The sequence below is a fragment of the Pituophis catenifer genome, unplaced genomic scaffold (genome assembly GCF_029215685.1).
Source record: "Pituophis catenifer annectens isolate HBS135680 unplaced genomic scaffold, rPitCat1.0.hap2 SCAF_1, whole genome shotgun sequence".
Lineage (NCBI taxonomy): Eukaryota > Metazoa > Chordata > Lepidosauria > Squamata > Colubridae > Pituophis > Pituophis catenifer.
Window position 1 is genome coordinate 127,197,286 of NW_027256881.1, and position 16,086 is coordinate 127,213,371.

The 16,086-nt window shown below is 34.8% G+C and overlaps 1 protein-coding gene across 1 annotated transcript in view; it reads left to right on the plus strand.

The window, feature by feature from the left end:
• Nucleotides 1-16,086, plus strand: part of CSMD1 (CUB and Sushi multiple domains 1) — a 1,157,523-nt gene that overhangs the window by 1,012,902 nt on the left and 128,535 nt on the right. Inside the window, exons 30-33 of the mRNA XM_070954938.1 lie at nt 1,678-1,872; nt 8,324-8,440; nt 10,288-10,401; nt 12,038-12,133. Of these exons, the coding sequence (XP_070811039.1) occupies nt 1,678-1,872; nt 8,324-8,440; nt 10,288-10,401; nt 12,038-12,133 (522 nt within the window). The remainder of the gene's footprint in view (nt 1-1,677; nt 1,873-8,323; nt 8,441-10,287; nt 10,402-12,037; nt 12,134-16,086) is intronic.

Here is a 16,086-nt window from a genome sequence, read left to right on the forward strand (position 1 = left end):
TTATTCACAGACTAGCATTACTTATAAGATAAACTTCAAAAGTTTTATTTATTTTTTATTCTGCCCTGCCTAATACACAATTTGACCCTCCCTTTTGAGCAAGCTGGTTGTGTCCTTTGGTCTTTTGTTTTTAAAGACTTTTGTTAGCTTGCTCTTAATTTGGTTTCTTATTTAATGAAAATTAACTGTCTTTCCATGATTGGTTTGCTTTTAAATTCAGTCCAGTCTTCCACAGTTTTTTTCTTTAATGTTTTCATTTGAATGATATAAAGTCCTTAGACATTCTCCTATTTTTCCAAATATTTACTATTGCCCACCTGCATACAAGTGGGGGACAGAGAGGGGAGAGAAATTCTCAGTTTCAAACCAGTTTTGAAAAGCAACAAATTATAAACATCCCACTGGTTTGAAAAAGATATGAGGTTCTCTAAAGAATTAGTCAAATTACATACAGATAGGATAAAAGATGTTTAAAGGCAAAGCAAGGCCTAGCATATTCACTGAGAGTTATTTAATATTTATGGATATATAATATACTCATATCTGCAATTTGGGCACAAATTATTTAAGGAGTGCATATACTTTTCATTTAATATAAAATGAGTTTTTCCACTATATAAAATATATATCTTTATTTTCTGGCAGATATTTATTACCACTTATAATGTTTAATTACATAATGCTATTTGATTTTTTGCCATAAGAATGTTCCATAGTGCAATTTTGCTTAGCTCATTGGCTAATTTATTTAGTTTTGCTTAAATTACTATATCTGCATAGAATTCACAAGATTTTTTTCCTAAGCAGTAAAACAGCAAAGTCCTAATGCTTTGCAAATAAAAATAAATAAAATGTTCATGACAAACACAATTTTTAAAAGGCACCCCAAACAAATTTGTTTATAACAGTTGCTTTAGCATTGTAGAAATGAACAAATATATTGCATTCATTTCCCTAAAAAGTGGCCATTTTACAGATACTGCTAAGCATAAATTCTTAAAAATTTAGGCATTTTTATCATCTTAATTTATGGAAATTGTAATTGCTATTTCAACAGAAATTGATACTATATATTGAAAAGTCAGTCCCATCAAATTCAATGTGACTTAACTATCAGGAAATATATACTGAATATTAGGAGTAACTAAACATGCAAGCTATTTTTTTCCCCCTGTGGAAAAATTATTTGCAAATATTTGCAAATAGTATGCTCATTAAACTTTCAGATCCTTTTCTTATTGGTTATTCAAAAGGATGCTATGGTTGGTGATGTTGAAAAATATGATAGATTCAAGAAAACTGTTAAGGCTTCTAGTTTCTGACCTAGTTCAGCTGACAAAACTAACCAAAGCAATCTCAGACCTCATATCATAACTGAAAATTTGTCTGAAATGTATCCTCATAAACAATATTGTCTTTATGTGCAGTTATAATAGTAATTTCAGATTAAATTCTAATAATCCCAATCTATTTGGTGAAGAAAAAGGTGGATGGATGGATGGATGGATAGATGGATGGATGGATGGACAAATTTACTCAGCTAGATGAAAGTGAGATAGGAATTAAGTAAACTGTTAGCAATGACTTTATCATTCCTGGAGTGGATTATATTGATTCAACTTGATTCCTCTGTTTTATTTTAAAGTGAGTCTTAACCCTCTTTCTCTTTTTCATTAGAAAAACCACGGGAAGCTTGTTTTGACCCTGGCAACATAATGAATGGAACCAGAATTGGAACAGACTTTAAACTTGGGTCAAGTATTACTTATCAGTGTGATTCAGGTTACAAGATTATTGATCCTTCTACTATCACTTGTGTGATTGGTGTTGATGGAAAACCTGCATGGAACAGAATCTTGCCATTTTGTAGTGGTATGTATGAATCCTGGGGAGGGGGATATGAGAAATTGTATTAATAATACTACTATTCTTATTATTCCCTCTATTTTGGGATTCTGACAATATTCTGCTAATGCGGTAGAGGAACTGATGAAAGAGAGCAGGAAAAGCTCTTGTTTTCCTTCTTATTTATTTTAACTCCCATATCTACTATTTCCGTTTAAGGTGAAATAAAAAAAGAAAAGACAGAGAAGTGGTCTTGATGGGGGGATCATAAGAGAACTTGCAGTAAAATATCATGTACATGGAATAATCTGGAAAAATCATCAGTTTTCCTTTTTTTAATTTAAAAAATGTTGAGAATTTTATTAGGCCCATTTTATGTCTATGGAATATACAGTGCATTCAGAAAGTATTCAGACCCCTTCACTTTTGTCAATTTTGTTATGCTGCAGCCTGATTCTACAGTTGTTGAAATTCATTTTTCTCTCATTAATCTACACTCAGTATCTCATAATGACAAAGTGAAAACTTTGAGAAGAGAATTTTAGAAATGTCTGTAAATTTATTAAAAAGAAAAAAACTGATATATTACATTGCCATAAGACCCTTTGCAACAACACTTGAAATTTAGCTCAGGTGCCTCCCATTTCTCTTGATCGTTGCTGACATGTTTCTACATCTTGATTGCAGTCAACCTGTGGTAAATTAAATTGATTTGGAAAGACATATACCTCTGTATAGAAGGCCTCACAGGTGATGTACTGTAGCAGAGAAAAAGCCATGAGGTCAAAGGAACTGCTTGCAGAGCTCAGACATAGGATTGTTGTAAGGCTCAGATCTGGGGAAGATTACAATAAAATTTCTGCTGCACTGAAGGTTCCTAAGAGCACAGTGGCCTCTCTAATTCTCAAATGGAACAAGTTTGGCACAACCAGGACTCTTCCAAGAACTGGTTGCCTGGTCAAACTGAGCAATCCAGGGAGAAGGGCCTTAGTAAAAGAGGTGAACAAAACCCCAATTCACTCTGATTGAGCTCCAGAGATTCTGTGTGGAGATGGGACAGAGTTCCAGAAGGACAACCATCACTGCAGCCCTCCTCCGATCTGAGCTTTATGGCAGAGTGGCTAGACAGAAGCCTCTCCTCAGTGCAAAACACATGCTAGCCTGATTGGAGTTTGCAAAACAGCACATGAAGGACTCTCAGACAGTGAGGAACAAGATTCTCTGGTCTGATGATACCAAGATTGAACTGTTTGGCCTCAATTCTAAACATTAGGTCTAAAGGAAACCTGTCCGAAGGTGGGTTTCAGCAAAATTTGAAACCCACCACTGAACCTGTCCAATATCATTCCAACAGTGAAGCATGGTGGTGGTAGCATCATGCTGTGGGGGTGTTTTTCAACAGCAGAGACTGGGAGTCTGGTCAGGGTTGAGGGAAAGATGAATGGCGCAAACTACAATGAAAATCTGTTCCACAGTGCTCAGAACCTCAGACTGGGCCAAAGGTTCACTTTCCAACATGACAATGATCCTAAACGCCAAGCCAAGACCACATAGGAGTCACTTAAGGACAACTCTGTGAATGTCCTAGAGTGGCCCAGCCAGAGCCCTGACTTGAATCATATTGAACATCTCTGGAGGGACCTGAAAATGGCTGTCCATCGACAGTTACATCCCACCTGACTGAGCTTGAGAGGATTTGCAAGGAATAATGGCAGAAAGTCCCCCAATCCAGGTGTGCAAAGCTTGTCATGTCATGCCCAAAATGTCTCAAAGCTGTAACTGCTGCCAAAGGGGCTTCAACAATGTACTGAGTGAAAGATCTGAATATTTATGCCAATGTGATATTTCAGCTTTTTCTTTTTAATAAATTTACAGACATTTCTAAAATTCTCTTTTCACTTTGTCATTATGGGATATTGATAGTGTAGATTAATGACAAAAAAAATGAATTTCAATAACTGTAGAATCAGACTGCAACATAACAAAATGGACAAAAGTGAAGGAGGTCTAAATCCTTTCTAAATGCCCTGTATGTTATATATATAGACATTTGTAGATTCAGTACTATAATACCAAAGATGCCTTGATAATAGTAACAATTTAGAGAATTCTGGATAAGGTAGACAATAATATGATCAATTGTATGACAGCATCCTATGTCAAGTCAGTGTTGTAAGTCCACAGAGGAGCTTTCCCTAGCCTGGTATTTAAATCTTAAACACAGTTCACCCAAAGCCTGTATGATTTGGACTTGAAGCTTCCTATGTTAGATACTTAAATATTGTGCCACATAGCTAATTTATTTAAGGGATCAAAACAAACAATGTTGTTTCATATAAATAGTTTCATGTTCTTATAGAATAGATTTAGCATATGGACAAAAATGCCTCACTCCAGTCCAAAAAATCAACCACAAAAGTGCCTCACCACAGGCACAAATGAAGTTGCTTTGTTGTTGTTGTTGTTAGTTGCGAAGTCGTGTCTAACCCATCGCGACCCCATGGACAACGTTCCTCCAGGCCTTCCTGTCCTCTACCATCCTTTGGAGTCCATTTAAACTCATGCCGACTGCCTCAGTGACTCCATCCAGCCACCTCGTTCTCTGTCGTCCCGTTCTTCTTTTGCCCTCAATCTTTCCCAGCATTAGGCTTTTCTCCAGTGATTCCTTCCTTCTCAGTAGGTGGCCAAAATATTTGAGTTTCATCTTCAGGATCTGGCCTTCTAAAGAGCAGTCAGGGTTGATCTCCTCTAGGAATGACATTGCTACTCCAATTAGAAGGATTGTCCAAATTTTTTTCATCTGAGATGCTACCCTTGGTTTAATGTCATACTTTGGTAGAATATTTCAGTTTTACAGGCTTTCCTGGAGCTGAATTATTATTGGATATATTTATATGAGTTTTGAAACATTATATATGAATTGCTTTAAGACTAATTTAGCCAGAAGTGTCTTAAATAACTGTTGCAAAGGTCACTGAGAAATAGAAATGTTCTCTCTTGGTAATTTCTCATTTATCTAAAATCTTTTCATTTCTTCTCCAAGCTCTCTTACATGTTAAAATCCTTTCCATTGCTGTTGAGTGTCCTTCATTCCAAGGCCTTTTATTACTTATTCTAACAATAATGAGGACAGTAATACTGAGGATGAAACATTAATAAATGTTATAAATAAATATTAATGCACTTTAAAAAATAGAAAATAATTACTCGAAGCTAGCAGATGGCTTCATTTTGCTAGGCTATCTTTATATTAAGGTATTAGAACAATACTTTACAATTAGAGCAGATAATAATAGGTTAAAAATTAGACATAGAAGCTTATCTATTAAAATACTATAAATAACTTCACAACTTCTATCCAGTGTCATGATACTCAGATTTTCGATATGAAACCAATCCATATTTAAAATACAAAAGGAAAATAGTTATTTGAGAGTGACTCAAACTCTGTTTAGAATGTTTTGTTTCAGCAGATGTTTCTATGAGTGGAAAATGGGTTGAGAAATTTATTTTGCTGATTCTCTATTCTATGCACACACAGTGTGGCCATAGGGAATTGAGAGATATTTTGGCGTAGCAGGGATATGACTACAGAAGAGAGAAGGACATCAGTGAAAAATCATATTTTCGCTATCTGTTCATTGAATCATCCATTGAGCCAGAAAGCCTTCAAAACTAAAGGAATGTACAGCTCTTGGAAAATGTTTTGGCTGCAAAAAGACTCATTTTTTGCCAAATGATGTTGTAATTTACAATCCTCATTTTTATATTTTAGCAAACTACATGGAAGCATAAGTAATATATGTCCATGTTTATCCACATTTTAACATCTGATGCTAACAGAAAAATGTGTGGTTATAAAGCAGTATTGATTTGATGTGATCATTTGACAAAAATATGTGCATATTTATAGTAGAAAAATATTTCCCGTTTAGGTGATGATAGTTTTCCAAACAAATTGATACAAGGTATTAATGCCCTTTTCAAAATCTGAAGTTTGAATCTTCTAGGTATGAAGATCTCCCAGACTGAAATATGTAACTGGGTTTAGAAATCTAAACTTATTTATAAGACTTCAGATGGCATGTAGATCCAAAGAATTGCAAGTAGATTTCTGTTTCACACTGATGTATTTTTCCCCATAAAAGTTGAAGCAACTTATTGAGGAGCAGCACTGTCTAATTTAAGAAAAATATGTCAAGCTATTTTGTATCAGGTTCCTTTAAATTACAGTTTGTGACAGACTCAATTGAAATTTGCAGCCTATCTATGAAAAGAGACAAATTCAAGGAAGAAATGTCAATTAGCCCAACAAAGAAGTCTAGGAATGATAGCAAAATAAGACCTCTCAGTAAGGTCTGAGAGTAATGTTCTTGTGATCTGTCAGATCACTTGAGAAGATCTCATTTTTGTTAATGTCAATTTGGACTAAGGCTTATGGACTATACCTCCTATAACATAGAAATACTATGAGGCATAGTAATACTAGGGTGTAGATAAAATAGGAGAAGAAGATGAGTCTTCTCACCTCCACCCCAAAAAGAGTTTAGGATCTCTCTAATATTAATTTCATCTGATATTTCTTATAATATATACTACTTTTTAATTAGGCAGGCTTCCCCTCAGAGCAAATTGATTTGCCTACAGGTATTCTTCGATGTACGACCACAATCAAACTCAAAATTTCTGTTGCTAAGCAAGACAGATGTTAAGTGAGTTTTTCCCCATTTTACAACCTTTCTTGCCACAGTTATTAATTGAATCACAGCAGTTTTTTAAGTTAGTAACATGGTTATTATATAAATCTGGCTTTCCCATGATCCTGGGATCCTGTAACCATTATAAATACATGCCAGTTGCCAGGCATCTGAATTTTGATCATGTGACTGTAATGGATGCTATAGCGGTTGTGTGAAAAAAGATCATAAGTCACTTTTTTCAGAGTTGTAACTTCAAATGGTCACTAAGTCAAGTAATGGTTGTATTTTGCTTAAAGAGTTTTTATTTTGTTTTAAGCTGTAATCATTTATAGATGGAAGGTCAGTAGTCAATGGAAGGCACATAGCTTTAGGTTTCCAAATAAATGTTTTTAAAATTAGCTATTTCCAATTTATTGATCCGAGTTCCGACCCAAATTTTCTCATCACTTGTGGGTTCCAACCGGCGTTACCACTGATTCTCTTTGTGCACACGCTTTATGCGCAATCGCCACGCACATGCTCGCTTTGCTCACATACATGCCAAACTTGCGCTCCACACAAGGGCATTAGGTTTCTGCCCAGCTGAGGTGTGGCAATCTTAAAAAAGAAGAAATAAAGGTAGGAATAATGCGAGGGCAGGTGGAAGGGCCCAGCTCCCAAAGAGAACCGGTTCGTTGACATCACCGCTACCGGCTCGGCTGAACCGGGAGCAACTCACCACTGTTTCTCATGCAATGTTATCATTAAATAAAAACAATGGGAGATTTAGTCACTAGTTTGAGCCTACAGTCTCCAAGGGTTAAGGAACTGACTCTTGGCTGGCCATAGAGTAACAACAAGTTTGAAAGCTAATTAAAAGTATAGAAGGAAGAAAACAACTATACATTGTTACGGAAATTAAAACAAATTGCAATCTTGTTCAGGGCCATCTTAATTCCACTGCCCCTAAGGCAGTAGGCTGTTTTATCTAGTGCACTAAAAAGAGGAAATGTTACTTCGGCATAAATTCCTTGGTTCCTTGAAGATTTCACCTCCCATAGAATTTGTTCGATGGAGTACAGTATATACCTTTTGTTTGGCATAGGAAGTGGTGAATGGGAATGACAATATTTAAGGAAAAACCTCTCCCAATTTTTGTTTTTAAAGGGGATCAGTGGCAATGGGAGTGAAGTGAAGTGCACATGTAACTCTTGGCTGAAAGAAATTTAATCATGCTGCATGACTATTCCAAAACTGTCAGGATTTGCAGATGCTAAATGATGGATTCATCAAAAAAGTGGTTGCTAAAATCAGGCAGTTATCTAATCTGTGTCAAAAATTTACTTCTTTTATTTATAAATTTACATTTCAACACAATAATCATGGAGAATAAAGCAACATACAACATGATCACTTGTGATATTAATCATATATTATAACTTGTATTATTATATAATATCGGTAAATTAATTGTGCAGTGAGCAGGCTGAAGGCAAATGGAAACTTTATTAGTATCAGCCTTTCCTCATTAAGGGGAATAGCCACGAAACATACTTTGAGAAAAACAAGATGCAATTTAGATGGCGCTTTTAAGAGACACCAAGATTTCAGTTTAAGTACATTTTCTAAATTGTAATTATCCTTGAATACTTATTTCAATGTCAGCTTGTATTGAATTCCATTGCAATTCTAATACGAGATATTTATATATTACAAGAAGAAGTATTATTTTTTTTATTTTTAATTACAACTCATTAATCTGATTTAATTTTTCTGTACTTACACATGCACTTTCTCAGCTCCCTGTGGAGGCCAATATACTGGATCAGAAGGAGTAGTTTTATCACCAAATTACCCTCAGAACTACACTACTGGGGTGACTTGTCAATATTCAATTACAGTTCCTAAAGAATTTGGTAAGTCTGACTTTTCACTAAGCCTTTATTGTCATTAATTCTTGGTGGTATTATTGAGATACAATTTGCTTAACAAAGTTTCAATAACACCTCAGTATCCTAGGATTGGATTAGCTAAAGATTATTGTTGTTTATGAATTTAAACATCACATTTACTTTATTATTTGCTTATTCACTTATTTACTTATTAGATTTCAGCCTGCATTTCTGTTTTATTTTCCAAGACTAGCCTATAGAGATAAAGCCATTGGTGGGATTCAGCCAGTTCACACCACTTCGGGAGAACCGGTTGTTAAATTTCTGAGCAGTTTGGTGAACTGGTTGTTGGAAGAAATCATTAGGGCAGAGAACCGGTTGTTAAATTAGTTGAATCCCACCACTGGATAAAGCAAAATATGTGCTAAAAGGCACTTAAAATCAGAATTAAGGTAGGATACTGAAAGAAATTAAGATTTGACAAAAGGTATATATTTTTATTATCTTCCTGAACATCAAGCGGATGAAAGTCAAATTTTACTTCCTAGGGAGTGCAGTCCACTGCCAAGGAGTTCTTCAAGAGAAGGCTCTTTCCTACATAGTAGATATCATGGTGACTGCCAGAATTTGTTCTGAAATAAATAAATAATATAATTCACATCTGAGAGGCAGAATTCACTCCTCAGCATGGCTATATTTAGATAGTAAGTAATAAAAAAGCATTTGCAAATACTCCAGCTCTGAGATAAGGGAGTCGTTTTCAATTCCCTTCAGGATAGGGAGAATCAGAGGGGAGGGAGTAGTGGTGAGTTGCTACCGGTTCGCCCCTGTTCAGGTGAACCGGTAGCAGCGGTGGAGGGAGGCTCCCATCCACCCAGACATCATCAAATATGCTCTGTGCATGCACAGAAATGGTGTGCACGCGAGCGAACCGGTAGCAAGTGAAACCCCTGCTGGGGGGAGGGCAAAATTACTCCACTGAGTCAGCACTTGGCATGAGTAGTAATGGTCTCCCTTTGTTGGTTCTTTTCTCAGATTTGTCCATATTTTGGAGATTATATGACAGAATATTGGATGATGTTTATCTTTACTATTTTGTCATCTGGTGGATTATTGCATCAAATGCATTTAAGGGCTACTACGTAAACTGAATATTGGTAATATAGCAACATTAGGAATCATAACATCTGACATCCTTTCCCTTCGTATGGTGCTTGCAAGAACTCAAATCCAAATAAAAATAATTAAAACTCTTAATTAAATCAGCCAAAATCTCACAAGGTTTGGAAATCTTGTCAGAATTTGGTGTTCCATCTGAAATCTTATAGATTTTAAAGACTGGAATATACACATATAAACATATAGCTCTATATACCTATGGTCACAGACACTCATGCACCAGGGACTACTTATAACAGCTTTGTGAGTCACTCATCATAGGTTTGGAACAATTGGGACTAATATATTGGGAGACCTTTAAAATAACACATGGATTTCCTAGTTTGTCCAGAAAGCTACTAAATACACTCTAGGTCTTGGAATAGCCAGGAGACAGTGAAACTATTATTTATTGCATGAGCTTGTTAACATTTAAAATGCAGCTGCATTGTTGTTATTTTTTTCCCCAAAAATAAACAACTCCAACATAACCAGCACCAGTGCAAAGCTTCAGGAACAATATAAATATAATAACAGTCCCATTTTTATTAATTTTTTTCCTGCACTTTGTGGCTTCAGACACAAACATAACCAAGTAAGAGTTGAAGTAGAATCCACAATATTTACAGAATAATAATTTTCATTGAGTTTAGACCTAATGTAATTTATTTTGCAAATAATTAATATTTCCTTTTGTTACTCATGTTTTATAGTTGTGTTTGGACAGTTTGCATATTTCCAAACAGCTCTAAATGATGTAGCGGAATTATTTGATGGAGAACATCCTCAAGCTAGACTTCTGAGTTCACTTTCTGGATCTCACTCAGGTAAATAGTACATCTTAAAAAAACATAAATAACACCAAAACTGACTTAGTTTCTTAAATGTAGAGTTTCAAATCAGCAAAACATAATGTGCCCTTGTTTGCAAATATTCAGAGTGTTTTATTAGGCAATGCAAATATTATATCAGATATTAATACTTATTTTGGAAATTGGCAGAAACTAATTTTTATGCATATAGCTATATAAACTCATTCATAAGCAATCTCATTGATACTTCTATTTTACAGTCACTTTCCCTTCTCTGATGATTTGGGAGATATTTTTTCCGTCACCAATTGTTAAACTTTATTTAATATCAGATTATATAAAAATACTAATAATTTCTTAACCACATTTAGTCAATTTCATTGAGTATCTCATCATAAATTAAGGATGACGTGTGTCTGATTATTAATTAATTGATTATCAAATGTATTATTAATCAATAAATAATAATTAAAATTTTGTGATAAGTAATTGATAATCAAGAATTAGTCACATTTCATTCCAGCAAATTATTAACCTTGATTCATAATTATGTTGCTAACCAAAAGTATTTGGTATTTGTGTAGTCATTTCCTCTGTTCCTGATGCTAAGAGATATGTGCTAACTTCCAAAGAAGCTATCAGTAAGCTTGGGGAAATCTAACATATTTTATAATAAACACCCACTTATTTAGTAAGTCTTCTGCTGCCCATTTTTCAGTTCACTCCACTCCAACCTGTTGTAGCAGGTCCCTAGCCTTCCAGATCAAGGCCTAGGGAATGGGTGCAAGGAGTCTGCCATTGGCAATTGATTCTACCAGTGTGATTCTTCTGTCAATAAATAGACATTGATGAATTTCACTCAAGTTTTTCAGAGCTCTAAAACCTCTTCAGGAATTTACCTGATAATTGGGTGAAATGAAAATCTAATTGAGAAAGGTAATGGTATAAAGTATTGTAAATGAGGCCGGGGCAAATGAAGCAAAGAACAGGAGTTTTTTGCCACTTTGAGAGCCAGTTTGATCTAGTGATTAAGTCACTAGGCTAGACAGCAGATGACTTCTAATCCGACTTTAGCCATGAAATCCACTTGGGTTACTTTGGGCCAGTCACTCTCTCTTAGCCCAGCCCACCACTCAGGTTGTTGTTGGAGGGAAAATAAGAGGAAGAAGATGTGTTGGATATGTTCGCCACCTTGAACTATTTGTAAAAATAATAAAGAAACAATATGAATGAATTAATGCATAAATGAATATTGTTGTAATTTATAATAGAGGTAAAACCAAATAACCTCACTGGTGAAGGAAAAAGAAATTTAAAGAAAATAAATGTTTCTGAATCAAATGCTATTTAAAACAATTCTGTTCAATGTGCATAAAATATATAATGGAAATTATATATTATTAAGACATAAATTGTATAATGATGACTTCTATGGTCGGTCCTTCCTTCCTTCCTTCCTTCCTTCCTTCCTTCCTTTCTTCCTTCCTTCCTTCCTTCCTTCCTTCCTTCCTTCCTTCCTTCCTTCCTCCCTCCCTCCCTCCCTCCCTCCCTCACTTTCAGACAACAGTGTTTGATGTCCACATATGCAGAAATAGGTTTATATTTATTTTGTTTATGCTCCCTTCCCTGTCTTTCTATTTCTCATATATAGGAGAGACCCTGCCTTTAGCTACATCCAATCAGATTCTCTTGAGGTTTAGTGCCAAGAGTGGAGCATCTGCAAGGGGCTTCCATTTTGTCTATCAAGGTATTTCTCTTTCCATTCTCCTTTCCTACATTTGGCTGTGTCACAAAGTATGCTTATTTTGCCATTTGGAATGGAAAATGCAATAAGATATGTAATTTCATGTAACCTTAGCTACTACCTTTCATCTCAGAAGCTATATTTCTTGTTTTGGGATCTATGAGACCAGAATAATTAAAATATGATGTGAGATATCTATGAAAGATTACATGGTGGATAACTCACAACTTGATTTCTCACATTAAAGATTCTGGATTCATTAACTGAGCACCTTGTGTAGAACACTTATGTGGAAGATATTCACGCCCAAAGGGGGCAGCAGAAGCGAAGTTCAGAGAATACGCATAGGTAATCCAATTCCAATGTTTGTTAAATTCAACTGATGCTGAGCTCTGATGCTCTTGGAAGGCAGAAGACATTTGATAAGTGTCCATTTCTGTCTTTTGGACATTAGGATGGCTGATTTCTCCAACTCCTTGTTTTTTTTCAACATAAAAAACAAAGAAAAGGTGATTTTCTGACCTCTCCAGCTATGCAAAATAGAGTTATACTATATTTCCTATGAGCTCTGGAATTATGTCCCAAATTAGAAATACTTATAGAAGCAATATTGATCTTCTTGTTATTTCTAAAGTATCATGAGTAAGCAGAACATGACTCTCTATTTTATAATACTTTTTGCAAGAAGAGTTACAATACTGTTACTTTAGCAAAATATCAATGAAGTTAATGAAAAATTTATTTACATAAGCATTCAGTTTGTTTCTGGATAAAAGATCTAACTTCAATATATTCAACCTTGGCCAGGCTGTGGTTATTACCAATACAAAACTATATGAATATCTCTTTACAAAAAAATCAGTGAAAATTTTAACTTAATACATATGTTTGGATTCCAGCCTAAGGCTAAAATCCATGGTAATTTTCTTGGAAATACTGGTAAATTGTTTTCAGTTAGATATATAATATTCTGACTACAGGTGGCTGGGATTCTGCTGGTATAACAGAAATTCAGGGCCAAAGGGCATAAATCTAGTTCTTTTTACCCATTATAGTTACTTATTTATTAATGCATTGATGCATTACTTGCTATCCTAAATATTTTATTTTAAAAATGCATTTAACATAGGAATGTAAAATCCATATCTGTCTCTGAAATTTTTTATTAAGAAAAATCATATTTGCAGATATTTTTAGTATTCTTTTGCTTGATATTTGCTTTTTTCCTTAATGCCCAGAAAACAGTACAATGCAGCAAAGTGATTGATTGATCTACATTTAAGAGTTCTTTAATTTAAAGAAGTTTAATATCATGGAATGAAATGTTCTCTTAGTTTTTCTATGAAAAGAAATAAGAAACAAACAACCACTATATTGGAATTTTCAATCTTACTGGGAAATTTTCCAGGACTGGTTGCTTCTAAATACCTTTAAGAGACACATCCACTTTCTGAATGAACACCTTTACTCTGGCCTACAAATTCAGTCCTTGTATTTCTCACCTAGTATTCCAGTCTGACTCAACTCCATGTTCACTTTTCCACTACGCTGACTTCCATTTGTTACATAGGATTGAAAAATGAAGAATAATTACTATAAAAATGCACTTAATGTCCAATGCTATTTAAGATTAGCTTGTCCATATCAGAGTTTAGAATTAGATTGAGGATTAGGAAGAGAAAAAGAAGTCTATAGCTAACATGATTGCATATTCTGAACAGAATTGTTACAAGATTCAATTTCTATCCTTAGATTTTGATATAATGGAGGTTTTTAATGCCATTTTCTCTATTATGTATTTCATTTTCTGTCATAAAAGCTATCTTCCTTTTTCTCAAAGCTGCATTTTTCTATATATTACATTGCACAGAAAATTATGATTAGCAATAGCTGAGGCACAAATGATGACCTCACCTGTGCAAAATCCCACATTATTGACATTTTGTGATGCTAAAGTTAAATGTCCTCACATTTTCAGTACAATTGTGTTTTAAAGGGAATAATTTGCATTCATTTCCATAATTATACTTGAACTTGCTTCAGAAACAGAACTGTACAAGACATTAATGTATAAATCCATATAAAAATGCTTTATACATTGCTCTGATAAAAAGCAATCAATCATTCTCAATTTCAATGCCTCTTCTATAATGTCTTTCTTTCTAAGGTCTATGTTCACTAAAGTTTGACTGAATGTTGCAGTATGGCTTTCTATCAGTTCTTGAAGAAGTTGGTGATTGAATTTGGTTTCCATTGGCAACTGTAGCTTTTTCAGTGGTCATCATTTAAGCATTAATCATTGCATATGATCAGATCAGTACATAATAAATGAAAATGAAGAGGATTGTGGGAAACTGCCAAATGTAGGTTATAGGTGGAATATTTGGAAGGGAGAGTGGAGGATGCATTCTTCTATTTCTATGAATAGATTTATTAGTAATTTTTGATTTCATCCAGGCATTTCTGACTTTTTCATAGTTCTATACTTTTTGATTGATGATAGAGTGAATTTAAAAGAAGGATGCAGTTCATATATTGGATGCTTCTTTAGTCTCTACTGTTGAGTTTTTAGGCAAGCTATCAACAATCTGAATTACAATCCGGAATAACATGGAACCTGAACAACCTCAGTAATTAATCCCATATCCAACTGATACTTATTTCAAAGGGAACTTGTGTTTTATAATTATTCTCTCTGTGTGGATTACTAGGCATAGCTATATTTCACATTCAGACCAATAGCATTTTCTGAATAACTCTCAAAATTTTAAGAGGTACTGTACTGTTCCATGGACATTTTTTTTCCTAAAAAAAGCAGTATGATAAATCATTGGAAGATTGATTGAGGCATTGTTAATGTCATTAGTTATTGCATATGCTACCCTCTCAAGTTATATAAAATTAAATGCTGCTTAAGAGGATGATTTTAATATCTTGTCTCTGTCTGAATTAGATATTCAGAACAATAAGGGCTTAGTACAACTGTGGCTTGTTTGTAACTATGCAATATACTGTAATGTGGCTGCTACAGAGTAACATCTGAATTGTGAAATGAATATTTCTGCATCATTTAGTGTTAGAAGAAAAAGTACAAAGCTGATTGTTCAAATGCAGTTCATTTTCATTTTTCCATTACCTGTAGTAGAAGCTATCAGGACACTCATATGTCATTTTATGATGGTTGCAGTGTCCTGGGGTCATGTGATCCCCTTTTGCAACTTTCTGACGAGCAAAGTCAATGGGGAAGCCAGATTCACAAAATGAGGCAAAATTCACTTTAAAAATGTCTCGCTAAGCAACAGAAATTTTGAGTTCAGTTGTGGTCATAAGTGAAGAACCACCTATAGTTTATCTCAACAGACAGAATGGCCAAATTTCATGCACAGAATAGCAAAAGCTGCAATGATTTCCCGTAGCATTTTCTTGATTGGGCAGAACCAAAGTACTGAAGTTAGATGAGCAGTAAAAAGCACAACCTTTTTCTTACTGCCTTGTAAGCTCAATTGTTTCTACCTCTTTAACCTCAGAGGTGCACACTGTGGCAGTAGCACTCTGTTTTAGGCTTTTTCTGCAAAGCTAACCACCAAAGCATAGGAGAAGATATGATTAAAAAATGGAGCCTTCTGAAATTTGACCTGTATCAAGCACACCTCTGATTGCAAGCCTCTACAATCCCATAGTCTAATATCCAGTAATTTGTTGTCTATTGTATGGTATGCAAGCCTACGTATACTTATATTAAATTTCTATTTCTCACAAACATAACTACACTAGTTATTGTTAGTTGCGAAGTTGTGTCCAACCCATTGCGACCCCATGGACAACGTTCCTCCAGGCCTTCCTGTCCTCTACCATTCTCTGGAGTCCATTTAAGCTCACGCCTACTGCTTCAGTGACTCCATCCAGCTACCTCATTCTCTGTCGTCCCCTTCTTCTTTTGCTCTCAATCTTTCCCA